This window comes from Centruroides sculpturatus, unplaced genomic scaffold, assembly GCF_000671375.1.
Source record: "Centruroides sculpturatus isolate CEXI.00-Female unplaced genomic scaffold, Cexi_2.0 scaffold168, whole genome shotgun sequence".
In the NCBI taxonomy this organism is placed as follows: Eukaryota; Metazoa; Arthropoda; class Arachnida; order Scorpiones; family Buthidae; genus Centruroides; species Centruroides sculpturatus.
In genome coordinates this window covers 251,072-279,058 of record NW_019384519.1, presented here as the reverse complement: position 1 = coordinate 279,058, position 27,987 = coordinate 251,072, and the positions used below count along the sequence as shown (strand labels likewise).

Here is a 27,987-nt window from a genome sequence, read left to right as displayed (position 1 = left end):
CCGAATTAGTCGATTTCCGACTTTTCTCTCGTGCGAATCGGAAGAGACGAATATACGTCGTTAGCACCTGTCACGTGGCCTGCCATGTAGCACGATGTAAGTCCGAATGTCTCCTCAATTTACTTCTGTTGTTGTACGGGGAATAAATTTCCGATATGGTTTTTTTTTTGTTCGAAAATTATGCGACCCGTTAAAGTACCTTTACCTGTTTTGATGTAATGACAAAAAAAACCAAAATTGCTAACGTGTTTTGGTGCAAATTTCCTCGTTGTTTGGAATGTGGTTCTATGACTATCTTACAATACTGATGATCCAGTTGATGTGTTGTATAGGAAAGGGCTAAAAATAAATACTTTTTATGTTTGTTTATTTCTCTGGTTTACTTGTCACTCTTTGTTCCGAGAAATGTGATCAGTCGGTTACGGTGTTTTAAAAATCTTTGAAGGGCATGTACTACCACAAAAGGGCTTCAGAGACATCACTCAACGTCTTTGAAGCCCTTTTGTGTTACATGGTACGGATGGAACTTCAAACGAGGTGGTCATAGACCGTGCCCATAGGAGTGAAAAAGTCAAAGAAACCGATTGTGTATGTATGATCCTTCATGAGATGTGATTCCCCAAAATTAGCTTCGTTAAACACGATACGCTTAATGGAGCATGCAACGTGACTCCGGTCGCACCCCGGTAGTAGTTGGTGCGGAGGCATTTCTCGTGTTTTACGAGCTTTTAGTTGTCTCTAGTAAAGTGGAAGACTGTTGATTTTTAGCATTATTTTGAGAAATATTTTCAAATTTTTTTTATTTTAAATTTTACGGCGGTTTTGAAGATCTTTGAAATTCCAGTTACGCCAATTTCGGGGTGCCACATTTCACAGAGGGTCAGATGTAGACCATTGGTTCCTTCAACTTTTTTTATGTCTACGTGCATTTTTTATGGCTCCAATAAGGTCCTGATTGCTTTGCCCGATTAGCTACTGTTGAAATTTTGGTTACTTGATATTCACAGAAACTGTCCAGAATCAAGTTTGTTGAGCTGCATTTATAATACATTTGTTATGATTAAAAAAGTTTCAAATAGGGCTCTATTTTGCAAAGATGTGACATTTAATTTTATAATTAGGATGCAATACACATGTAAAGTAAGATAATGTTATAATATACATTGAGTAATTTATACATGCCACTAAAGTATTTGTTAAAAATATAAAAATCAGTTTACAATAGAAGCCAATTAATTAAACTTGTCAAAAACTATACAATGTCTATCCATCATCCAGAGACAGAAGCATTCATTCATTAATCTTTATTATACAAAACAAAAGTACAATGCTCAGTACTGCTTGAGCACAACCAAGGTAAACTAGATATAATGTGTTTTCACAGTAAAGCAGTTGCATGTAATTACTCAATGAAAGAAAAGTAAACAAGAAATAAAATAAGACAAAACAAAAAAGAATACTATGTATAGGGGTGCAGCTACTTGATGCCAAGCCAGAATAATATACCTGTATTCTTGACAGGTATAGACAGGCTTATTCTGCATACATGATGATTACTATTTCTTCTGCCGTTAACACTTCTTCATTGTCAGCTTTGTTTGCGATGGTGCTGTGACTGAAGTGTGGACTGCTATAGACTGGCAGTGTATCATCATTAGTGGAAAATCATAGTTTTGTTTGGGAACAGGCATCTACTGTGTTAGTGTGCTGCTCAGTGGTAAAAGCAGAAATAAGGCACTCATTGGTGGTTCTCCACACACAACCTTACTGCTGGCATCTCATGATGATCGGTCACCCCTAGTAGTGACGAGGGACGAAGTTGACTTCAAGAGATCACATGCCCTAGTGATGCATTTTGTGACAGAGCTGCAAATAGCCATTTTCTAGCAAGGTTGTCCTTGGCAAAGGTTTCCTCAGAATGTCTCACATTGTCAACTTCCTTGGAATCCCGTCTTTAGTCATTGATTAGTGTGAGTGATATGGAGCAGCAATTATGTCTGTGGAAAAATCTGTCTCAGGATATCACATCCCTCTGTGCTCGACAGTATTGTTGCATGTATTCAAGCAAGATTACTAAAGGTTGCTTTAAATTCTACTTGTCATTCCACACAAATCCCTTTGCTGTAATATTGTAGTAACTACCATAGACATTATGTTTGCACTAGTAAAGTTTTGTTCAATTCCAACATCACCTAGGTTCATAAATTTTTGTCAGTAAGATTGTATATATATGTCAGATATCTATACATACAGATAAAAAAGTTATGCACCCAAAAAGGATAAAATTTTTTTTAATTCAAATAATTCAAGTTCCTTGTCAAATTGTTTAATTTAATTAGGTAATTATAAAAATAACCAAAGTAAAAATAAATGTAGATCATTTAAAGGTATTTTCCTTGTATCAGTTTAATTATTGAATTCTTAATTAAATCAAAGAATTTCATTGAGTGAAATGTGTACAGGATATTAACAAAGCATCTTCATTTTCTGACATTGATTATGTAAAAAAAAATAACATTTATTTTTAACAATAACAATATTTCTACTTAGCGTTAGGTCCCGTTTCCCTATATTTGAGATAACACAAGATTATACAATGACTATTAAAAAAAAGCAATCAAATTATTTTAATTTCTGAATATTAAAAGAAATTGAAAATAACTTAGTAATAATAATAATAATAATCTATAATATACAATGGACAGATATCTAAAGTGGTAAAGGTGTCAACCTGTTACTCTGGGAATCTGGGTTTATGGATTAGATCCCGACATTTTCATGGACAGTTTCACCAGATTAGCCAGACCCCGTTCCTGGCCAAATCAATGACAGTCATGTATAAAGGTCCCATATTTATCTATTTAAACAATTTTTTATGAAATACTCATTTCCTAGTTTTAGGGAAGATGTGCATAAGTATATAAATAAATTCCTTGATATATAAATAAAATTGAGGCTAATAAAAATCACTTTTCGTCGCCCCATTTTTTTTGTAGTGCCTCTCGGATCTATGTTGCATTTTTTCAAAATTGAATTTTAGAGTTTAATTAATTAATTATTCTGATTGCTTACATTTTAGTGATTGTGTTTATATAAAATGTGTGTGATTACAACCTTAAATACATACAGGATTAGAATTTACTGCATATACATAGTCCAGTCTATTATCCTATTTTTTTTTTTTTTTAAGAGTATGCAGAGTTTAGTAANAAAAAATTGACAACGGAAAAATAAGAAAATAACTAAACAATAATATATACAAATACAAATATACAATAAAAAACAAAGTCAGATATAGCAATAGAAATAAAAAACAAAAATAAATGTAATAATACTTTAAATAAACATTGAAATGAATTGTTAATCGGAACAAATCTTTAATATGCTTACATCAGTTTATATTGTGCTTAAAAGCACTTTTATATTATTCCAAAATTTTTTATGACTAATGAATGACTAATTATGCATTACCATGGGTGACAGATTTCAGTAGCGCCTCTTGCTAAAGGCGCCGTATTGACTAAGCTCGATTCAGTTGACAATAAAAAAATACTGTATAGTAAATTGTCAAAACAGAATTAATATCGCGGTGTTAAAGTGGCACAAAGCCGCCTTTTGCGGACATTACAACTTATTAAACGAGACACTATAAGTATGTCCAATCGATTATCTTTAATCCAGCAGGAAATTCATAAGGGGAATGAAAACGATTCCGAATTATCAAAATTTCATAATATTAAACGAATTTTCTGCAAGTTTTAAGTGTTCGGCGGTATATTTTTCTTTAATTTTTGTTTTTTGCTTCTTCAATTACTTGAAGTTAACATGTAGTGTGAGAACTAGATCTTAATTAGGTTATTATTCAGAAGAGTATAAAGAAAGCTTGTAAGTAATTTTTCCAGAGACAAATTAAACAAGAACATTTACCAAGCTGCAGTAGTATGTTACACTTGTGTTTTAAGCTTAAAAAATATTCGAAAATATGCCAAACTTTGTGGAAGATGGTAATTTTTGATATGTTCTCGACGAGAGAGTGTGTGTATTTAAAAATTTTACAGTACTACTATGCTGCCGGATTTTAGTTGCAAAAAAGAACCGAGGAGAAGTTTTGTTAATTTTAAATATTGAGTCCCTTAAATTGTGCAAAAATTTAATTCCATTTTAATAAATGATATAATAAATGTGATATTTAGCGAGAGATTGAATTAAAATGAGTATATACATTAAAATCAACAGTTTATCAAATGTGTCATTGCAGGTATACAAAGAAATAAAATGACAACTAGAATATAAATAAATAAATTAAAATATTTGAAAATAATTTAATCTGTTTGGATTATATTTTTGTTATTTATAACAAATGCTTTTTAAAGAATTGACGAGGATGTAAGGAAGAGGATTTTTTTAACATGAGGAAATGTTTTTGAGCAGTCCAAAAGTTTGAAAACATCCTCGAGTTAATAAACTGTGCTTCTATATTAAGACAGTTTTCACTAAAGAAGAAGAATGTAAATTAACCAGAATTACTTAAGGTATTTCTTTTGGTTATTTTAAAATGTAAGAAGAAAAACAGGAAAACAATAAATATCAGGTCTTTCACCCAGATAAAAATAATAGTAAAAGTAAAAATTTATTTATTTGAAATAATAAAATATATAAATGGATTATTACAGTATCATAAATTCTTTGGTAAGATAATTTTCTGAATTTATTTAAAACTCTTATAATTTTGGCATTGGTTTTGTTTAGATTAAAATTTTTTTTGTAATTGGAATTTTTTAAAGATTGGTTTAATCAAATTAGAAGATTTGAAAGAACTGATCATCTCTTCCTACAAATATTCAGTTTTATAAGTTCGTATTCACTCTACTGTGTAGATTTAACAAAAGCCCTTTTCCTGCTAGCTTCTATTTTTAAATTTGAATTGCTCTTCTATTATCCGTCGGAAAGGAAATTGGGTGGCTGTTGGGCTCAGATTGTGAGAGGTAGAAGCCGGCTACCATAGAGATTTGATCCCAGTTCATCCACTCTATAGTCTAGCACCATATTGCTAGACTAATGTGGACCCTAGCAGATATTTGAGCCGTTCACAGGCCAAATTGATTAACTCCATTTGTAAATACTTAATATAATTGTTATTATTTTTAAATTTTTCGCGTAACTAATTTTATATATCGTTACATCAAAGCTATGCTTTAATATAACAGTACATAAAGATACATTCTACAATGTTTATTTAAATTTAAAGTTTAAAAGAAATTTTAAAAAATAACTTATATTATCAGTTTTTTATGCTTTTTGTTTTATGGAGTAAATTGATTTGGCAAGTGAGTGGCTCATGTAATGGTATAGTGTTCAGAATAAAGTTTACTTTGACACATTTTCATTTAAAAAACAAAATTGTCATTTTGATTATCTTTATTACTTTGATACTGTTAAATGCTATTTGAGGAAAGGTCAATAAATTATATCTTATTTTAATTTACAATCATGATATCTCGAAATACTTAAATATATGGTTTGATATAAATATCAAATTAATCTCAATTTCTTATTAAGGAATATAACGAAACCACATTTATTATATAATTTAGTCTACAGAAAACTGGTGTGTATATAAAAAGAATTGTAGATAAATTGTCTGGGATATTTAAGTTGAAGCAAAATAGATAAATACATTATTATAGAACAAATTAGGTGATAACCTAAATATTTCAATATCCTGCTCTTTACAAAAAGATTTAATCTAAATTCACAAATTATATAGGTTTTATAAAAACTGTTTTTATCAAATTTTTAAATCATATTTACTTCGTGTGAGAACGGACTGATTATCTCTGTTTATTTTTCCCATAAAATCATACTAATCGTTACATAAGGATCTGTTAAACAAGTTTCGACTTCTAAAAAATCATTATCGTGAATGAAATTCTGAAAATCTCAGGTAGTTGAAACACATTTAGCCGACCCTTATGACTCTTAATATTCTTTAAATTAAGTAATACGACCTAAAACTTAAGAGTTTAGTCTTTTCAGTATTTTGAGGAGCCAACTCTTCCTTGTACTAAATCAATCATAAGCTGCTATTATTGTTTTTCTTATTCGTGTTTTCGTACTAATTCAATGTATTTTGGCAATGATTTATGGGTGATATTGATATGAGTTCTGAATTAGAGGTTTGGATCTCTGAAATTTTATACTCCCCAGACAATGAAAAATATCAAAGGAACCACTAAATAAACTAAACTTTAAAACTTATAGAAGCAAGTCATGCTTAAATTTTAAATAGTCAAAAATGGTCTGTAACAGTAAGTACTCTGTTCTTGCTAATCTTCAGTAATTTTTGTACAGTACTGTCATTGTTCAATTAAATTTGAAAAGAATGTTTAATTTGTTTGTGTTTTATAGCTTTAGTTAAAGGTAGTTAATGCCAATCAACAGTCTTCTGCTTTATTTGTACATCACAGATTTAAAAATAACATATTTTATTTCTTAATGAAGCATTTTTTAGATTGTTTTCAAAGCTAAAAGGAAGTAATTTATTATTTTAATTTATTAACCTATATAAATCGGAATGTAGAATATGCTGATAATGACATTATTTACTCTGGTTGAAAGTGCAGACATTGATTTATGTTCAGATTTTGATCCAGAGAAAAACATTTAACATGAAAAAAACAATATGACAAATGATATCAAGTTGATAAATATTCAAATTGGTATGGGATTTATAATTATTTTTCCTATTATTATTTAAGGATTTGAGCTGGTATTTCACTTTTATTTCCATATATTCAGTGCAGTTTTTGGTTTGTTTTAGTTAAGTTTTCCTATACTAAAGCGACATCTTTTTAATAAATCATATGCTCCACATTTTTATTGATACAGTAGAGTCTTAAAAACTCGGCACTTGATAACCCGGCAGTCCGGATAACTCAGCCACACCCTGGCAGGGCAAAATAATCCTTAGTTAATTCATTTTCATTATAGACAGCTTTATGCCTCATAAAGTATTTTTCTGAGATCTGTCTTATCAGGTAAATTACTATACACAGTGTATTCATTAATTTTCATTTTCATGTAGTAAAGGCTCTATGCCTTCATAAAGGATGTACTTTTCCTTTGTTTAAGGGTATTTGGGCAGTTTATTCTCTGTTGTATTCTCAAGTAAACAATACATACAAGTACAGTACAGTATTTTCTGAGGAAACACTCATACTTATTTTTTTTAACACCATTCCCGATACCCGGCATTTTCACAAAATTGGCCACCCTTCGGTCCACATTAGGCAGAGTTTTCGAGACTCTACTGTATTTTCTTTTATATTATCCTTTTAACATTTATCTCAAATCATAGTCCCTTCTATAGAAATTTAATTCAATTCAAGTTTATTAGCGTTATTTGGAAAAAATTCCAGTTACAAGGGGTACATTGGCTTACAAATATTAGTGAATATATAATATATCTTCTGACAGTAAATAATTATTATGTAAATTATCTTCTATTCATACATTTAATCAAGTGACATAATATTGGAAAGAAGTGAGAACAATAATAAAAGTAAATTTATAAATCATTCATTAAGGCTCTCAACTGTTTTAATATATTTAATAAAGAACTGATATATTCTGGTAATCATAATTGGACCCATCTGAAATAGTTTTTGGTAGAATTCTTGCATAGATTTGATGGCTGACAAGGTGGAAATACCAGTCTGTTCTCTAAGTTTGGAACAACCCTTGCACAAACTAATTATATAATATACAGAAATTTGGTCATTACACAGCCTACATTGTTTATTCCTGATATCCAAATAATTCCCTTCAACTATAATATAAAAACTGTTTAGTCTGATCTGCATATAAAATCTTTTCATCCCAAATGGTATTTTATAATGAATATAATTATTTGCTGGAGGGAAATTTAAATTAACTATATACCATGGGTGAAATTTTGACTCCTGTAAACTTTTCATCTTACGATCAATTGAATTATTATACATATTCTCCACCAATAAAGAAATTCCGTAATTCCAGTCTGTTTCTGTACTGTTAAATAGTAAATGAGACAAACCATAACTTTCCAATTTGATCCTAAGTTTGTTATACCAATTGTTTTGATAATTCTTTTTGTTCTCTGCCAAGTTCTTTAAAACTTTTAGTATTGTATTAACATGTATGTTCTCACTAGTTAACAGTCTCTTAAGAAATTTCATGGTGCTAATTACCAAGTAGGGTTCTAATAACAATCTGTTAGTATCATGGCGAATTGCATATCCCGGCACTGCTTTATCTAATTCTTAAATTTTTCTTATAAATAACAATTGAATTTTTTCAAAGTAGGATAACCAGTCCAGACCCCATAATGGGAGAACATAGCAAATAGAGTTGAAAACCAGTGCTGAAAAGAGTCGAAACTGCATTTGAATAGAATTGGTTTTCATTTTTACTAATAAACTAATTAAATTATTAATTATTCTATATGCTTTGGTCTTCATCCACTGAATGTGTTTTCCAAAAGACGACATTGAGGTAATAAGAACCCTCAAATATAATATTTCCTCAGTTACTTTCAACTTTTCATTCAACAAATAAAAGTCATGATCTTGCCTCACCAGCTTACCTCCCTTTCGAAACACAATAATATGGGTCTTATTCGGGTTGATCTTCAATCCCATCTTTGAAAAGTATCTCTGAGTTAAATTTAATTTTCTTTGTAGACCTATTTTAGTCGGTGAAATCAATACCACATCAACGGCGTATTGTATCGAATGAACTATCAAATTGTCCATAATAATATCCCATCCTCCTCCTTCTTCTATAGAAATTGTTGAAAGACAAGAATGCAGTCAATTGGAAAAATTGAATGAAACAACTGCTGTTAAATTTTTAAAGCATTAGTGAGAGTTAATATCTACAAAATTTATTATCCATGAAAGAAAAGTTTATCCTAGATACTAAGAAGTTATTTTTAAACATAACAAATGATGTTATGTTAAAATTTTCAGGTACTTTCGGTTATACGATATAAGGAACTGCATAAAATACATGATGTCCAAAAAGTTACCATGCATTGGAAAAAGTTTAATAAAAGTGAAGTTTTATATATGTTGTTGCAGTGTTTTCCTATAGCAAATGCTGGAAATGTCTCCCAGAGGCCCCAAAATCCAGAAGAGTGAAGTCCAGAGAGCTAGTTGTCTGGATTCTATGAGAAATAATGCAGTTGGCAAGGAAGTCTTCCAGAAATCATGGTCCAAGCACCAGAATGTCTATAAGAAGCATTGACATCATCTACCATGAAGTGGAAATGGGGCGTACAGTAGACCCGTGGTAATCCGACAAACGTTTTGCAAGGTGGTGTCGGATGATCGAATTTGTTGGACTATAGAGTACTGCCACCGACCCCTTGTAGTCTGGAACTTTTTTGAAAAGGAGTACCTTGTAATCTGACAAATTACATGCTTATAAAAATGGTAAGATCAAATCTATATGTACTACATAATATACGATATAGGACTTAGTGAATTAAACAACACAATAGATAGCATAGGGTTTATTATAAAATTAACGTTATTAACACTATAGCACTTGCAAAAAAATAATAACTAAACATATTGATGTCAATCAATTACATACAACATATGTAAGTACTGTATTTCCAAGATACTATGTATGATCTTAATTTGAAAATGGATAAACAAATAAATTTATGGTGCATGCAAATATTCATCAGTTTTCTTTTGTTTTACATTGGCTAAATGCAAGAGTAAGGCCTTGTCTCTCAGTCTACTCAGAAGTAAAAGTTCATTGTACGATGCACCATTCTCTTCAGCCCATTGAATACCGAGCCGCATATAAGCTTATTGGATTATAGGAGGTGCTGGATTACCGTGGGTCTACTGTACAACTTATGTGTCTTGTATGCAATGCCGTACATAACTAATGTTATTACAAATTTTCCTTGCACGATAGCTTTTTGGAGTCTGTACTTAAGGGATTCAGGATAAAAACAGCCTATTCCGATTTTACTTGAAATTGAGATGGCAATTGCAATATATTCTGGTGTCAACTAGGATCATTTCATATGCTTACACAGAGATGTGCAAGTTGTGTGATATTTGTCAATTGTTTCTGGACTTTAAATACACTTTTGTCAAAACTGTGCTCGAGTGAGCAAGGATGTAGCCAAATGGGGTGGAAAGGGATGGCATTTCCCACACTAATGCTCTTCCATCCTTCATTCTCTGCCAACCTCCACTGCTACCCCCATACAAGTTTAAAAGTAAACATGTAAAAAAGTTACAAAGCAGTCGACCACTGGATGAAACAGAAAACAGGTACATCAGGCTCAAATACTAGGCTACTTGATTAGTTGTGAGGTAAAGAAAAATAAAATTTAATATTTGTTGTTGTTCTGCTATTTATTTGTTTTTATTGAGCATTGTTGCACATTCCTGATTTACATATAACATGCAAGGAGTTGCCTTACCAATATGGCAGCTCCTTCCACAATCAGTGCCGGCCCTACCATAGGGCGAATGGAGCAGCTGCTCCAGGCGCTAAGTCCTAGTGGGCACCTCAGTGGTAAAGAAAATTAAAGGGTATAAATTAGGGGCAACCAAGGGGGCACCATAATAGGATCTTGCTCCATCCTCGGGTCGGCACTATACACAATAATACATTGCTAGTGATCTTGGGGCTATTGTGTTTTTTATATACTCTACCCTACTTATACTATGTCTACACAAGCTATCAGCAATGTGGGTGACCCACACACAGAAATTTCTAGTTAGGATCTAGAAATCCCCATTGAGATATGCTGTTTTTATCCCAAGTCATTTATTAATTAATATGACAACTTGTTAGGATTGTCAATGAAAAAAACAAATGATAAAATCTAAATTTAAGGATAAAATTTACTGCATGGAATATAAACAAGTATCTTGAAGTTTTAAATTAATAATAAAATCAATCAAAGCTGATCATGCTTGATAAATTTTTTGTAGTTACTACTAATAAAAAGTGATAGTTTTAAAATTTTTTAAATAGAAAGTGTGACATCATTTTTATACTTCTATACGTTTTTTTTTTTTTTTTAGTTTTTAACTCTCTCTGCCTTGTGGACACTAATAGGATCTTTTTCCCTATTGTGAATACAACTGGGTCCATATCTGGATAGGTAGTGTGGAATGGGACCAGACATTATCTGGAACAAACTTCATGTGGAAAATTTCCGAGACAGATCCGTATCCCCAGAGTGGCGGGCAGACACCTTTACTGCCATCTTCTGTATCATGTTGCATCTGTTTAAATTTAGAATATCATGAATGCCTCAATAATTAAAACTTTGTATTTTAATTAGGATACAATGTGTGCTTATTATATAAAATATTTTCAAAGTTATATAATTATGACTTGCTATATAGGGGAGAACTTTTAACGTCATCTTTTATAAATAATGTTTTTTGTCTTAATAGTAATCTAGCCTCATTCCACTTGAAATGAAAACCAATATGAAAACTTCCAAGTTAACTTAGTCAGCATTGTATCTTTTCTACTGTTACTAATGCCCTTACATTTCTTCAATTCTTAATTGCCTCCTTGTTACTTCTGCTATAGCAGTTTCTGGACAAGGCTTCTTTAAGAGTTTTATATATATGCATGAGGCAGAGGTGTATATATATATATATATACACCTCTGCCTTTTCATCTTCTTCCCTTGCATCTCTGTCATCTTAAAAGTAGAGAGGGTAAATATGGGTTTTGGAGTCTAAATTTTAATATTTAAACAATAAGATCAGGTATGCATTATTTCCCCAAGCTAAATTACTTCCAAGGAGACTTGGTGTTCAATTTGCATTGACACTGTTAATTTTATAGGTCAGCTAATTTATTAAGGTTACCACGATATTTCCATTAAAAATATTCCTGTTATTTCACTCTTTATGTTATGCAGGATTTTCACAAATGATAGAGAACTGTGGGAAGATAAGAGTGGGTTGTATGCCATTCATTTAAAGAAGCCTAGTTTGGAAACACTGTCTATACAGGAGCAATGAGGAGGAATTGATTGAAGAAACATAAAGGCATTATTAGTAGCAGAAAAGATGCAATGTTGACTGAGATAACTTTAAATAAAAACTACTAGGATGAAAGGTTCTGAATGGAACTGAGCTAAAATGCTATTTTTTCCATGAGAAGCTAAACTTTTAACAATGTAACATTACAGTAGTATGAAGCTTAGATTGGGTGCATGCTGTATCTTTTAGGTTGAAGTACACTTACAAGTTAGCCTACTGGCCCCATGTATAAATTTAAGAAGCTTAGTTAATACAGGGTCTTTCAAAATGAATGCTACATTTTTAATTATTGTAATTATTATCCAATAGAGCCTGAGTTTTATCTCCCATCTGCATTCAAACATCTTGTCTACCACCTCTACAAAGTGCCATAGAGAAGGCATTTTGTGTTCTGCAATTCACAAAATTGGAATCACTCGTCATCGTGCAACATGTGTAATCTGCAGGAGCTGCAGAATTGTGGCTACTATGGGAGGAGTGAGTGACAACAGATATGCCGTAGAGAGAATAGGAAGAATTTGAGTATCGGTCAAAAGTGTGTCACATCACACGAGGTGCAAGTATTGAGAAATTGTAACCGGAAATACAAAACTTTGGATGATTTTTTAATAATTTTTTGGATAATAATTAACACAATTTGGATAATTTTAAATAGTAGAATTCTTTTTGGAAGACCCTGTATAGCATAGATTTAATATTTCAATTAAAATTGTTAATAATAATAAACTTGCCTAAGAAGATTACTGTGATATTACCATGTGAACATTTTACTTAGCAATTATCTTCAATTTATTGCCGTAAAATTTTTCACTAGCAATTGATATGCTATGAAAATTTTGGAACAAAGCAAAACTCTAAATTCAGAGCTTTGAATTAAAATTTTTCGGTTCCTTTTCCCGTGCTAGACATGGATGCAGTATTAGCTTTCGGTTCCAAAATTTTTAAGCATCATATTGTGCAACGTGAAAGGATCCTCTTGAAAAGTATTGCAAGACAATCTCTAGTATTTTGTTTTCTCTGATTGCGCAGATGTTTTTTCAAAATTGCTATTGAACTTGAACTTGAAAACAGTAAGACAACTAGTCCACCAGGGAGAGATGATCAATTCAAAAATTGTGTCAGGTAAAGAAACCAGTTTAGCTACATTTCTAGATGGTGACACACTTGGATCTATTTTATAAATGGTAAAGTATTTTCCTGGAAACAAATAACATCAAAATTCTCAAGATTCTTATTATTAGTATTATTAAATTTTATTTCTTCCTGATTCTTATTATTTTGAACTATATTACTATTTACAAAAAGAACCATTTTTTTTTTTTTTTTTGTAAACTTTAATAATTGATGGTAAAATTACAGTCGATTCGAAATAATTAAGAGCAGTTCATATGGCGATACTTATAAGCAATGATACTGCAGGCATTCTTTAAGAAAATAAAGTTTTAAATTAATTTTATCCTTGTTAAGGAGGCTTATTGGACTTATAAATTTAATACTTTCTATTAACTGATGACCGTAGTCAACTTTGTAAAATTAGTACTTATGACAGTGACAATGTGATTGTCACTAGTACTTAACATTAATTTTATGTTTAATACGGAGATTAAATTAATAAACTTTGCGACAAATAAATTAAATTTAGTTAATATTTAATAATTGTTTTGCTCTAGACTCTTATTCTTATCTCGTGTCTTATTTTCAAAGCATAATTTTATCTAATTATTTCCTTATTTACTTATGCAAAAAAAGGTGGATTACTTTTGTCTACGAATCGTATTAGATCAAATTATCCAAACATAATAATGATTTTGGGTCATCATTTTTGTAATATATTTCTTTGAAGATATCAAATTTAGGTTAGTTGACTACATAGACAAATGTTAATCTTGACCTTCTGCCTTAAGGAAAACTGAAGCAGGTTAACTTTAACTGTGACAAAGTGCATTGATCTGTAGATGATAAGAAATTTTTTTTTTTTTCTGAAGCATTTAATAATTTTTAAGCTTTTTAATTCAAAGCTTTCTCCTTTTTAATGTTATGACAGAGAGTTCATCTTTATAAATTAATTTTATAATCAGTTATATTATGTTAACTTGGCTTGTAAGATATTAAAATTGAATTTACAATTTACTGTAGGAACTATGGACGAACAGGCCGGAATTGGATCAGATTTCCAGATACTATTTCGACGGCCGTGGAAAAGCATTCCGACCGATAGTGGTCATGCTTGTGGCAAGAGTATTAAATTTCCACATGTTTCATTCCAATATGTAAGTAAAATATCTTGGTTACCATGATCTTTTAATAATTAACATTAAAAATGAATAGTTTTAGCGTTATCTGAGGGATAAAAATCAAATTTCCATTAATGTAGCCTTCCATAAATGTATAATTTAAATTTCAAAATATTGGTATTTAATATAGGTTGCTATATAATTATATTGTGCCATATATATGCATAGGGTAATTCAAAATTCTCCATACATATTTACAGAGTTTGCCTTGTTATGAAGTTGTAAATGATACAGAGCAACATTTAACCAAATGCGCATGCAAATGCTTTCCTCTCCTCATGGTGCATGCGTGACAATAGATATGATGTTATATGCACACGAGTGGCAAGTGTCCCTTTGGGTAGTTTGCATTTTATAAGTAGACTTTCAAAACATCTTGTGTAATGTAAAGACATTAAAGATAAACTTCAGAATTGTAAATTGAATATTGACATTTGATGAAGGTGAAGAAAGGAGATTATTTATGTGGAAAATAATTGATAAACTATGCATGATGAAGCGTGTAGAGATTACAACACGTAGCGGAACAGTTATTACAACTATTATGTGTTTTTATCAGTAAACATATTTTATCCTCCTAGTAAATGTCAAATGACATCAAAATCACATAACTATTGCCATTTCAATTGTGTTTTGACAGAGTGAATATTATTTTAGTAGGTCATGCATAAGGTTTGAATTTTTTATATGCATATGAAGTTTTTTATATCGTAAGTTATTGCATCTTACATAATATTTGATTTGTAAACAATAATAGGGACTTGTGCTTTAACGAAATACAATTTTAAAGATATGTGAAATGATTAAAATATGATAAACTCCAAATATAATGATTGTAAACTTACAAAATCTTTACTTTTTCTATACTAATCCCGAGCTTTTAGTGTAGCTTTTGTAAGAGCAAATGTACGGATGGACTTGAAAAATAAAACTAGTTCAAAGCTTGCGAACGGTTTTAAGTTAATTTAGAAGAAATAACAGTAAATACAGACAAGCATGAATGAAAAAATAAATTATAAGAAGTTATGAATCTTTACAAGGAAATTTATCGAGCCGTAATTTTTGATTTGACCTTAACCTATAGACTATCGACATGCTGTTGACCCAATTTGATTATTGTATTTTAGAATTAGCTGGACTTGATGGGAGTTGTTATTATTATTTTATTTTATTTTTATTTCTTTGGCTATAAAAAGTCAGACACTTGATACAATACTAATTGAATATAGATTTTTTTTTTTTGGTTGCAAGTTAGGGATTCTACAAAACAAAGTTTCTGTAGATTATTAAAGAATAGCCAAGGGTTACTTCATATGAAAAAATAAATCTAAATCCAAGCCAGGATTAATAATCATACTGTATAATTACATGCAAATATTATAACTTCCAATTGAGTGCAGCTTATATTTATTGGAGCATGAAATCTTTCTAATTAAGAGAGCTTTTGTTATACAAAAGTCTCGGACATATGTGCAATCAAAGGCATCGTAAACTAGTATGAACTAATGATTTCAAAAGCATTTTAATTACGTGGATGCAGATTAACTAGAAATTTCCTTGCCCAAAGATTAATTTATAGCCATTCCTATTGAATAATGAATTACTTTTTCTACTTAAAGCTGTAAAGATACTGCACTAAAGATGTGACGTAAACTCTAAGCAGAGTGAAATGAAGTTTTGACAAATAAAAACATTTATTCTCTTAATCAAATATTGAATAATGAACAAAATATAAATATTCTACTTGAACAAAGTTTTATTTTTAAAAATAACAAGAACAAAAATTAAAAATGTTCTTGGTTGATTAAAGTTTTCATAAAGGAATTTTAGAGCTGTCCGTTAGAGATTAATAAAGATAGTTAAGAAACCATCAAACTTATCTCAATATTAATAGCTGTTCCTTGTAAGACATCCAAGGAACTTCTTCTTTAGTATTTGTCTTCATTCTTATCATTTGAAACATGCGAACAACTTTCTAGCGGGACTGTTGAGTCAGTATGTGAAACTAACTCTGACTTTGGCTCCTCGATTTAAATCTCCAACTCCTTTGTAAAAGCTAAATATGTGGTGCCATTTGTCATTGTTTATATAAGACATTTTGTCATTGCCATTTGAAGCTTTAATCTACTTTTTAGATTTATAACCTATATTTAAGTATAAATCTATAGTTTAAGCATAAATTTAAGTTTATATTGAGATTGGAGTCTAGGTTTTTACAGATTTTGATTCAGTGACCCCAGTATCTAGTAAAGATTAAGAGAGTTTATATCAATAAATGATCAGCAGATGTGTTATAGAGAAGACAGGAATTTTATCCTTTTGCCATTAATTTTATGTGATTAATTTGTGATAATAATAATATAATGTGCAGTATAGAATTTGAGTTTTTTTGACAATTTTTAAACATATACAGTTTAAACATTGCTTTTTTTCAATAAAATTCATATTATTAAATGCTAACCTTTCTTGTTACTGTGTTACAGATTATTAGACAGTCAACGTAAGGTTGCTATGATAGCAGAAATGATACACATTGCCAGTTTAGTCCACGACGATGTGATCGACACGTCGGACACCCGAAGAGGAAAACCGAGTGTGAATCTTTTGTGGGGGCAGAAAAAGGTAGGGATAAGATCATTTTATATTATGTAACATTATATAAATTCTTTGATTAATAACTTATACAGGTTATATTTTTTAGGCTATTTTGACTGGAGATTTTATTTTAGCTCAAACAGCCAGACTTCTCGCTAGAATAGGAAGTGAAGATGTAATTATGTTTTTAGCTCAGGTTGGTTTATTTATTCATATTTAATTTAATGTTTCTAATTTGAATGCTTATTTTGTAGAAAATTTAAAATGGCGATTGTGAAATTTGATAGTAAAAGTCGACATTAACTGACTGAATGGGTCATATGTTCTAGAAAATGGGTTATAATAAAGTTTAGGTCAAAAGAGTTTGTTGTATTGCAGACATTATTGAGAATATTTTATATGTTTAGTTTTGTGACAATATTCTTTTCTGTGTATAAATAACATCGAAAAAATCCAACAACAAGTTGCATAACTTTTCCAGTAAAAATAATTTATGTTTAAACTAAGACATGTTAGCACAAAGTTAAAATTGTGTGTGGCACCATTCATTACAAGATGTCACTAAAAAATTTTTAAATTATTACTTAATTGGGGCCTCCTGCTCCTAAGCTTTGCATATCTGGTCTCGTCTTTCAGCTATCTAACTCTGTTCTCGAGATTAAGGGAGGACAGATAGAGGATGCCAGTGGGAATTTATAGGTATGTAGTTTGAAATATGCAGCCCAATTATTATAGAAAGGCAAAAGGCTCAATTTTGAGGGAAAAGTTTTTAAATTGTAAATGCCAATAACCAGTAAAATTTTAAGTTCAACCCTACTCAAGATATGACATGTGACCCCTTCTGTCTCCCCACTCCTTTGACTTCAACAACCAAAACTTAATAACATCAATGTCCCTTATATACAAATTACTGTCCCAAATGCATGCAAAGAGTTTTCTGGGTTTTCTGTGTGTGTCTAAATGCTTATCCCATCGTGTCTCGTATATTCTTGAGAATTTGTTAATTGCCTGTACAGTTTAAGGAGGGAAGGTTTGTAAAAAGTGTGTTACTGTACATGTTGGGGAAGAAGAGGTTGAAGCATTGTCTGCATGGGCTTTTTTTTTTTTAGTTGTATTAGTAGGTATGCACATTAGAATACTGCAGAGTTTACAAAATTTCTTTACAATAGAAATAAATAAAGCTTTGTGTTACTGTATGTAGATGATAAAATGCAAGTGACAATCACACTTTTAGGATATTATAAATTTGAATTTGAAGAAATGGAAGTTCGGAATAAAGAGAGATGCCAATTGGGATAAAGTTCTGAAAGAAGTAAACATAACAGAAAAAATCTAGCAACAAGAGTTGCGTAACTTTTCCGGCTATTGAGTTTTTATTAAAAAATCTTTTTGTGTTATTAAGCAAAAAATAAAATTGTGTAGCACCATCTGTTATCAGATTTTAAAAAGTTATATTTTTAATTACTATTAAATGGCAAAAAGCTTAGTTTTTCATAAAATTCACTCTACTCTCAAAGTTATGTAAATGTTAATAACAAATAAAATCTTCATTAAATCCTATCCCTCTCAAGATAAATCACCCTCCCCCATATTTCCTCAACCTCTTGACCTTTAACCATCAAAATTTAATATCATCAATATCCCTCGTATACAAACCAACGTGCCAAATATTGTTTCTTAATCTTTAACCCATCCTGAGATAGTAAGTGAAATAGACACCAACACACACACACAAACTGAATTTTTTTTTACTTTTTGGATTCAGGGGTTTCAAAACATGGAGATTTGCAAAAAAAACGAAGGGTCAAATTTGACACGATTCTCATACTTTCTTTTGTTATGCATACATAACAGTTGATAAAGCAAAATTAAAATAATCAATTAAAGATGGAGCAAACTAGAAATTAATTTCAATGTAAAAAATAATAGATATCACAAAATTTAAAACTTAAATCTCTATGTTTTTTACAATGTAATTAGATAATTATTATATAAACCATGACTTAAAATTTTTAATTGTTCAAACAACTAGAGCCAGATTACATTTGGGTTAATGTAAGGCTAATTAAGGAGTTTTGGCATAACTGGTAACATGTCTGCATGCTAAGTGAAAGTTATGGGTTTGAGACATGCACTGGGTCAATTTTATCTTCCAGGATCTTCTAAATTAAATTTAATTAATTCAAGTTTAATTTTTAATTATTAATTTTAATGCAATATTGTGGCCTAACCTTCAAGCCGATATATTCATTAATTACAAATTAATTCTGGCTCTGGTTTTTTGAATATGAAATTGGAGAAAAACATATCATAGCATTAGTTTAGAATAAAGAATAATATATTTGAACAATTCTAATAGTTTATGATTTTGTTTTAGGTATTGCATGATCTTATACAAGGTGAATTTATGCAATTAGGTTCTAAGGAAGATGAGACTGAAAGATTTTCTCATTATCTCCAAAAGACCTTCAAAAAAACTGCCAGCTTAATAGCTTATACATGTAAATCGGTAAGTAATATTTTAGACAGAGTGAGGAATACAGTTTTTAGTAAAATACAGGGTCTTCCAAAACAGAATTCTACTGTTTTAAATTATTGTAATCATGTTAATTATTATCTGAGAAAGTCATAATGTACATTAAATCATTGGAAAACTGTCAGAGTTTCACATTTGCCCATTACAATTTCTCAACATGTGCACCTCGTGTCACATGGCACACATTCAATCAATGCTCACTCAAATTCTTCCTATGCTTGCTGCAGCATGTTTATCATCACTCCTCCTGCAGTGGTCACAATTCTTCAGATCCTACTGAATACGCGCATTGCACGATGAAAAGTGGTTCTGACTTTGCAAACTGGAAAACACAAAATGCCTTTTCTGTCAGGGAATTGCTGCTTTCACATATGGTGCTTCCAAGAGGTGGTAGGTAATGAGACATTTGAATGCAGATGGGAGATGAAACTTGGACAATTACTCTATTGATTGGTGTACATTGTATACTTCTTTGATAATAATTAAATTTATGAAAATTAAACATATGTCATTTAATATTTTAGATATTTTATTATTATTATTAAACAGCTAGGTGTTAAATATATTTATTGTTTTAATCCAAAAACACAGGTTGCTCTTTTAGGAGGTGCTGATCAACAGTTACAAGAAGCTGCATTTCAGTATGGAAGGAACATGGGAATTGCATTTCAGGTATAGTTATAATTAGTATTATTTATTGACCAGATTAACATACTGTATTTAATAAAATATTAAATCTCAGCTGGACAAATATGTCAAGACAGTAAATTATAGTAGGGTAAATGATAGTTATGTTGACTGTCTACATCACTAAGTGGTAAGATTCACACATACGGTAGTAGTCAATTCACCCGACACCACAAAATTTTTTGCTTTTGCAAAAACCTACAAGCCAGGAAAATAGCTAAGATCCATACTAGACAAAGCTAGATCACCCACTTGTATATTAGAAAAGGAAAGAGAAATTCTTGACAGATTATGTAAAGGATTGAGTTCTCATATACAGTCTTGCTTCTGTGCATTATGTGATTTTTTTTTATTTGAGAAAGTGGAGTTGGCCTTGCAATGCCATAATCATATCCTAGAGCTCGCACATATATTATGTTACATATCATTTTTCAAATACAACAGTACAGAGTACCAATGGGGATTTGTGTAAGTTCATAATACATGCTCTTGAGAAGAAAGACTTACCTGAATTCCTATTGAATATCACACTGTACACCAGGTATGCAGATGACATTCTTATAATATGGAGATCAAAACCAAATATAGATAAGTTGGCCTTCAAATCCATATGGCCTCACCTTGAAGTTAGATCAATACAGTATTCATCAGCACACTTTTTAGATCTAAACAGCAATATCAATGAAGGCAGTATTATCATTAGTGTATATTATAAATCGGGATATATTTTATACTTTATACCTGTATGCTCCAGCAAACCATTCTTGTACAAGGTGGCAGCCTTCTGGGCTTTTGTAAGATGTGCATTCATATATTGTACAAATATATTAGACATTGTACAGGAACTCAAACATAGAAAGGGTGCAATAACACATGAATACTCAAGACAACTTGTATAGATTGGTGCAAAAATACATCCGTAATAACAGGTAGCAACCCTGTCAACACACTCCAGTAGAATCCAGACATATAATAGCTAACTATGATACCAGACTAAGATTGCTTTATGAATAAATAGTGAGGAATGTAGGTGCCAATCTCAGCTAGTGGCATAACAGCAGCTAGATTATATATACAAATTATTTTACAATAGTACAGATAGTATACATTTATCTAAGGCACTAGGGTGTATCATATCCAATCACTGACGAAAGATTTGATTGCATCCGGTTTATATTGACCCTACAAACAGATCAATAGCCAATAGAATAAAAGAACATAATACAACATTGAGAAGTGACAGGTTTATTTTGAGAAAAGTAAACCTGTCACTTCACTAGCCATATATGCCAGCAAGCCAAGGGTGAAAGCGAAACTTGAAGAAACAGAATTAATTAAGCAGAACTTTAACAAAGACCATATAAAAACAGAAATTCTGGACATTTTCAAAGCAAAAATGAAAAGAAACTGCATCATCATTATCCGTAATGTGGCAGTCATGTTACGACAACCCCAGAAGTGCAAAAGTGGTGGCCAAATATGACTTTATTATTGACCCTTTTATGTAGTAAATTTTTGTGTTATATGAAAATATAATTTTAATATTTGTAAATTAACTGATTTTGAATTTTATATACAATCTAAAGTTTTTTAAACTGGTGTATGTCATATAACTATTCACTGTTTCAAAATAGAACGCAGTATACATTACAGTTGACCCAGTGCTGGCCTATAAATCAGGCCAAAATGTTTGTTGAATTATTAAACAATGGTTGTCAGAAAGAAGAAAGTTATTTTTGATAATTTGCAAATGTGAATATGACAATCTCCTCTGATCATTTGTTCTACTTCCTGAATGTGAACATTGTTACAGGCCTATTAGTTCAATGCTCATCTTTCACACTATCTCTGCCTTCTGAGAACTGCTTGCACCTCTTTTGTATGCTGCATAAGCTCATGACATTTGGACCTTACACTTAGGTAAGCATGAGGTTCAAATGTCATGTACCAAAGTGTAAGGTGCTTACCTAAGTACGTACTTACATGTAGGTACGGTGTACTTATGGTGTAGACATCTTGTGGATCTCTACACCAGTCTTACCATTGAATTGTCAGTCTCATGTCTTCCACAGTCAGTGATTCAACCTTCCCACCAACACATTACAATGATATGGTGGGTTCATGTTCTGCAGGGAAATCTGGGAATTGGGTTGCTCTGATTATTTACAGAGGGTGCATAGATGTCGCGGTGGTATGTCATAAGGAGTATGTAGGTATATGATGATGCACGCATATCTTTTGCACATCAATTAGATTACGTTGCCAGGAAACTTACTTTTTGAACCACCTTCGTACATCAAAATCATAGAAGTCTGTTAATTGCTGACAATTTTTCAATAATTAATCCAAGTCAAATATATAAAACATTATTTCAAATTGTATGTCTAACTGCTCCTATGCATTAGTGAATATGCATTTTATGTATAATAGAGTACAGTCAGCTTATGAGCAAACAATTATCTGACAGCGAGCAACAAAATAAAATTTTCAGTTACTTAGTTTTGTGTGTGGTTGGCCACACTGACTTAAAGTGGTAAGAAGTAAATTACCAAGTGCATATTTCATTACACAAAACATGCACGAATTTGATTGTTTTTAATAAAGACCTTCTAATGTAGGAATCTAATAGCCAGGTAGCCTAGGTAATTAAGCAATCAGTCTGCTGCTCTGAGGAACCTGGAATCAAATCCAGGTAAGCAACCTTGGGAAAATTTTTATGGGCGGTCTGACCCAGATACGTCGCATTTCCTCCTCACCATGGACCTGACTGAACCCACAATGGATGTCGAAGGCCTTGTTAGCACTCACAGGATGGAGAGTCAAAATAAATAAATAAATATAGAAAGTCCAGAGTGGACCAGTTTTATTAATAGGAACAATATACATAAATCTGAAAGAAGAGAGATTTGCTGCTTCCCAGATAATTGTATTTTAGACACATTAGAGCAGGGATGTCATTTGTTTTTCATTTATTAATTACTTAATGTTCATCGCACATCACTTGCTCACTAGTCTAGTCATATCTTTAGTTATCAGAGTAATGGTAATTGCTTTGTTAGTTTTAAATTTGCTTAACAAGTTAATATGTAATAATATTTCAATAAGATTATGATTTCATGACATATTTTCAACTTTCCATAGATTTTTTTATTTTTTTGTTATTTTCTTGAAAATGCAGAAAAATAATTACATATAATGATATTTATGAATGATCTGTAATTATTGTAATAGTTGACTATTTGTTACACAGGAAAAAAAATGCAATGTTCTATTATTTACAAATGTTAAAATTAAGTAAAATCAGTGAATATATTAATTTTAATTTAATTAATTTGTTTTATATCATTTTATAAAATTATTATTATTAATAATATAAACCATTTGATATGCAAAAAGTATTAATCGAGCCTTTTTTTTTAAGTTGGTAGACGACATGCTGGACTTTATTTCAAGCCAGGCCGAGATGGGAAAGCCGGCAGCCACAGACTTGAGATTAGGTTTGGCCACGGCACCCGTGCTCTTTGCGTGCGAAAAGGTAAGGAGTTTTAGAAAATTTCATATATTTAAGGACCCCAACAAAAGTTAACAATTGTCTTCAAAAAATTAAAATTTTCATTCTAACTTGAAAATTCTAGTTGATTCAATTACAAATTAATCTTCAAGAAATCACTGTTTGGAGTGCTGTTACTATGAATTGCTAACATTTAATTAATGCAGTCTTTGTACAAGATAGTTCTAAGTTAAATTAATACAAAAAGTATTCGATCATAAATCTAAATGGCTGATTTACTTATTAACTTGATAATTAATCTGTATGGTTATATAATTTCAAATAACATACATCCAAAAGTGAAAATTAGATAAAGCTTCACAAGACTGGTAATGAATCTGCACCATAAGATGTTACAGGTTATAGTCTTGCTCTGGATTAGTTTTCCAGAACTTTTTACAATAATTTAATTAAATTCAAAATTAATTTATTAGTGTAAATAATTATTTGGGAGCTGGTATATTATTAATTAGAAACAAATGTGTAGAAGCTTATCAAGCTAACTGTAAACCAAGTAAACACAAATACTATTTGATTTTAATTCAATAATTTGTATCCATTCTGTACAAATGCATTTTAACATATCGTTCTCTTCATTTAAAATGGATATGAAATTAAGAAATTATTTAAATTAATTGTATATTATTACAAAAAGATTGTAAGAATTTGTCTCCATTCCAAGAGGTAATTTTTAATAACACTTGTGGAGCCATCGAAGTTACTTGAATAAGGAGTGGAAACACTCATAAGTCGAAACTAAAATCTATTTATTTAAATACAGTTATTGAAACTTCTAAACTCAAACAGAATATATAAAATGCCATTCTTCAATTTTGATAATCTTCCATTAATCTTTCAAATGCTTTTGAGCTTTAAATTCTCATTGTTGAGGATTGATATTCTTTATATTTAATATCATTATTATTGTTGTTGTTAAAATATTAACGTGAATGTAATCTCCTCTGCCTATTTCCCATCAAATAGAAAGTATGGGGTATTTGAGGGGAAATACAACAGGCAGAGCAGCTTACATTTCATGTGCTTTTCTTTGATATTTTTCTTGTGTAAACAGCACTACATTTTTGAAATATTTACCAATGTCCAATATCTTTTTCTCTAGTTTCCAGAATTAAACCCAATGATTATGAGAAGGTTTTCTGAAAGAAGGGATGTTGAACGGGCCTACGAAGCTGTACTTAAGGTAAATTTTTTTTAATTAAAGTAATTTTGAAATGTAATTTCTGATTTTTAGATACTATACTAGTTCTATAACCAATAAGTTTATAAGAGTAGTATTTGTTTTATGAGAAGTGATTAATGATTTTCATTTGCAGTCAGTGTTTCTATATCATAATTAATTTAGAATCACTCAAAATATTTGAGTGGATTGTAAGGCACAACAGAGCTTATGTTTTGCATATTCATACAATTTTCTTGTAGGTAGGACATCACAAATCATTGCAATTAATTCATTCCTCCCTACACTGTTTTAACAACCAATAGCATATTTATCATAATTTACATTTAGGATTTCAGTCCAATGTAAATACTGAACTTCAAATATTCTGATATTTTCACTTATTAAGAACAATCACACTAGTTCCTGCTTTATTGGAATGTACATGTGCACAAAAAATTTCTGAATAAGCTCTTACATCTTTGCTTGTGGAAGCTTGAAAGCTACTAGAGACTATTTAAAGCTGTTTCTTGCATGTAATATGTTATATAAAGCAGGAAATAATGTGGTGTTGTTGTTTATCAGAAATTGGACATTTAATATTTAGTAGTTTAACTTATCTTTTAAATCAGGGTGATGGCAATTTTTTTGAGAAGAGGAAGTCTTTCTGTAAGTAAAATGCTTTTATGCAACACACACAATGACAATTTGATTTACCAGAAGTATTTTCATGCATAAAAATGGAAGTTAAACCAACTACTTTTGATAAACACATTATTGTCTTTGGGTGTACTGAATGAAAAATAGTGAAAATAAAATGAGAACAATTTCAGCTGCAGTAGACATTGTTAATTCTATCTATGTAAAAATCAAATGTTCAGTCTTACGTGATATTTTATATTAGTTTGTTTTCTTTTTATTTAATTTAAAGATTGGAGCACCTATGACGATGATGCATTAATTATTGAACGTACACTGACAGAATGGAAGTTAGTTGTTACATTATGAAAATTTACACAGATTTCCATGTAAATTGGCACACAAAAGACAGCTGATTAAAGTGAAGACTTAATCCTAAAGCACTTACAGATGCAAATGGCAAAAATTAGTAAGAAGTGTGACTGCTATTATTACAAATGTACTGTTGTATTTTGCTAATAATGAATCCTAGTTTTTGATGGAATCTTTAGCAATGTCTCTTTGTGCCTGCATGCTCAGTTCCTTGAGCCAGTGCCCATCAAGTTCTAGTGTGAACCCAATGGGCATTAGACTGAATAAGCATTTTTATAGCATGCCAAACATTTTCAATTGGAGACAGAGATTTTGCTTGATATTCTATTGTTTCAGTATCTCTCAAGGTTTGGACATTATCACATTGAAAATACTACTTTGAATTGTCAACATAAAGGGGTATAATTGGCAGATTTACTATTTTGTATATGATGAATGTTGCAGAGCATTTGTTGTATCCAAAGTAATCGCATTTGACCTTTTTGTACTTTTTGTATATGCAATCATTCCCAAACCATGATTCTAGATGTTGCAGATATATGCCTCTCTGTAGTTAAATCTGGATGACACCTTTCTCTGCTCTTTACAGGACATGTTGACAATAATCACTTTGTCCCAGACAGAATCTGGATTTATCATTGAGTACTATTCTTTGCTTGTTGACTATAGTCCGGTTCATTCTAGCTCTATACTGGGCTAGTTTTTGTCTGCAATGACCTCAAGTATTATTTTACTTGATATTGCATAGTAACCCTTGATGTTAAGCTAGTCTCATGCAGTCTGTTTCCAAATGTTTGTGTTGATGCTACTTTTACAAATTGATCAGATTTTGGCTGCAGTCATTCATCTGTAGGATTGTTTCTATGGTTATCCTTATGTTGTGCCTTTCTGAAAGGTTCTTGCACTACAACTGACTAAGAAATATGAAAGGATGCATCCCACAATTTGACCTTTCTCAAAGTCTGAGTAGTGTTTATAAAGAGCTCTAACTTTACATCATGGAATATCACTTCATAAACAATTTAAAAAACACACAGTACAAAAACGTAAATGTAAATGAAATTATTCACATCACAAAAATGACACTCATTCAATATTCTTCCCATATTTTGTTTGAATGGAAAGTTGTAATGAATGCACCAGTTGATCAAATGTAGTGATGATGAGTATTAAGTGTGCTGAGTTTCACAAAGAACCTTTAATGTTTTCGTGGCATAACATGATTCATTTCTGTCGGTGTATCTAAACTAAGTGTAAGAGGAATAGTCTAAAAATTGAACACTGTTACAGCATATGTACTGTACAGTTAACCCTTAATACATATGGTTAATTGGTTCCACAAATATACTGCATATATCAAAACCACACAGTTTGATAAATTTATGATTTATCATACTGAAATGTATCTAAAAGACTGCAGAAAAATTAACTGCATAGAATTGTCATTGCAGAAGGACTTTCTGATTAAGACCCCTCTGGTTGCCGACAATCTTTTAAAACGCTGGTCCTGGGTAAGGTCACAAGAGAAATACAGTAGAGCACGGGTTCCCAACCTGTGGGTCGCGACCCAGAAGGGGGTCGCGACGGGCTTTCTGTGGGGTCGCCAACTTATACAGTTAACTAAAAAACATGTTCACTATAATGCAATTTTTATTTTTAATGGTGTCTTGAAGTTTGAATAATTTGATATACAGTCGACCCCCTATAACACGGGTTCCTATAGTTCGGATTCTTATATGACGGCGAAAAAATTGCGACGGTATCCGTACAAACTTGGTAAAAAAACTCCTATAATTCAGTAAAACATCATCGGGCAGCGGAACTACTTTCCGCTGTCCAGCGCCACGCTACGGAGAGTTTAGGCGGGTAAATTGAGTTTACTATCGTCTGTTTATATATAAATTAGGTACTGTATATATAATTATATATTAACTTAATTTATTATAACTTTATTATAATTATATATATACTTTCCGCCGTCCAGCGCCACGCTACGGAGAGTTTAGGCGAGTAAGTTGAGTTTACTATCGTCTGTACAGTATGTAAATTAGGTACCG

At 31.0% G+C, this 27,987-nt stretch overlaps 1 protein-coding gene across 2 annotated transcripts in view; it reads left to right on the top strand.

Annotated features, from left to right (window-relative positions):
- Positions 1–27,987, top strand: part of LOC111622682 (decaprenyl-diphosphate synthase subunit 1-like) — a 61,447-nt gene that overhangs the window by 19,778 nt on the left and 13,682 nt on the right. For both annotated transcript variants that reach the window (XM_023365108.1, XM_023365107.1), the window contains exons 3-9: positions 14,217–14,350; positions 16,858–16,996; positions 17,076–17,165; positions 19,347–19,478; positions 20,097–20,177; positions 23,614–23,727; positions 24,863–24,943. In XM_023365108.1, coding sequence (XP_023220876.1) covers positions 14,217–14,350; positions 16,858–16,996; positions 17,076–17,165; positions 19,347–19,478; positions 20,097–20,177; positions 23,614–23,727; positions 24,863–24,943 — 771 coding nt within the window. The remainder of the gene's footprint in view (positions 1–14,216; positions 14,351–16,857; positions 16,997–17,075; positions 17,166–19,346; positions 19,479–20,096; positions 20,178–23,613; positions 23,728–24,862; positions 24,944–27,987) is intronic.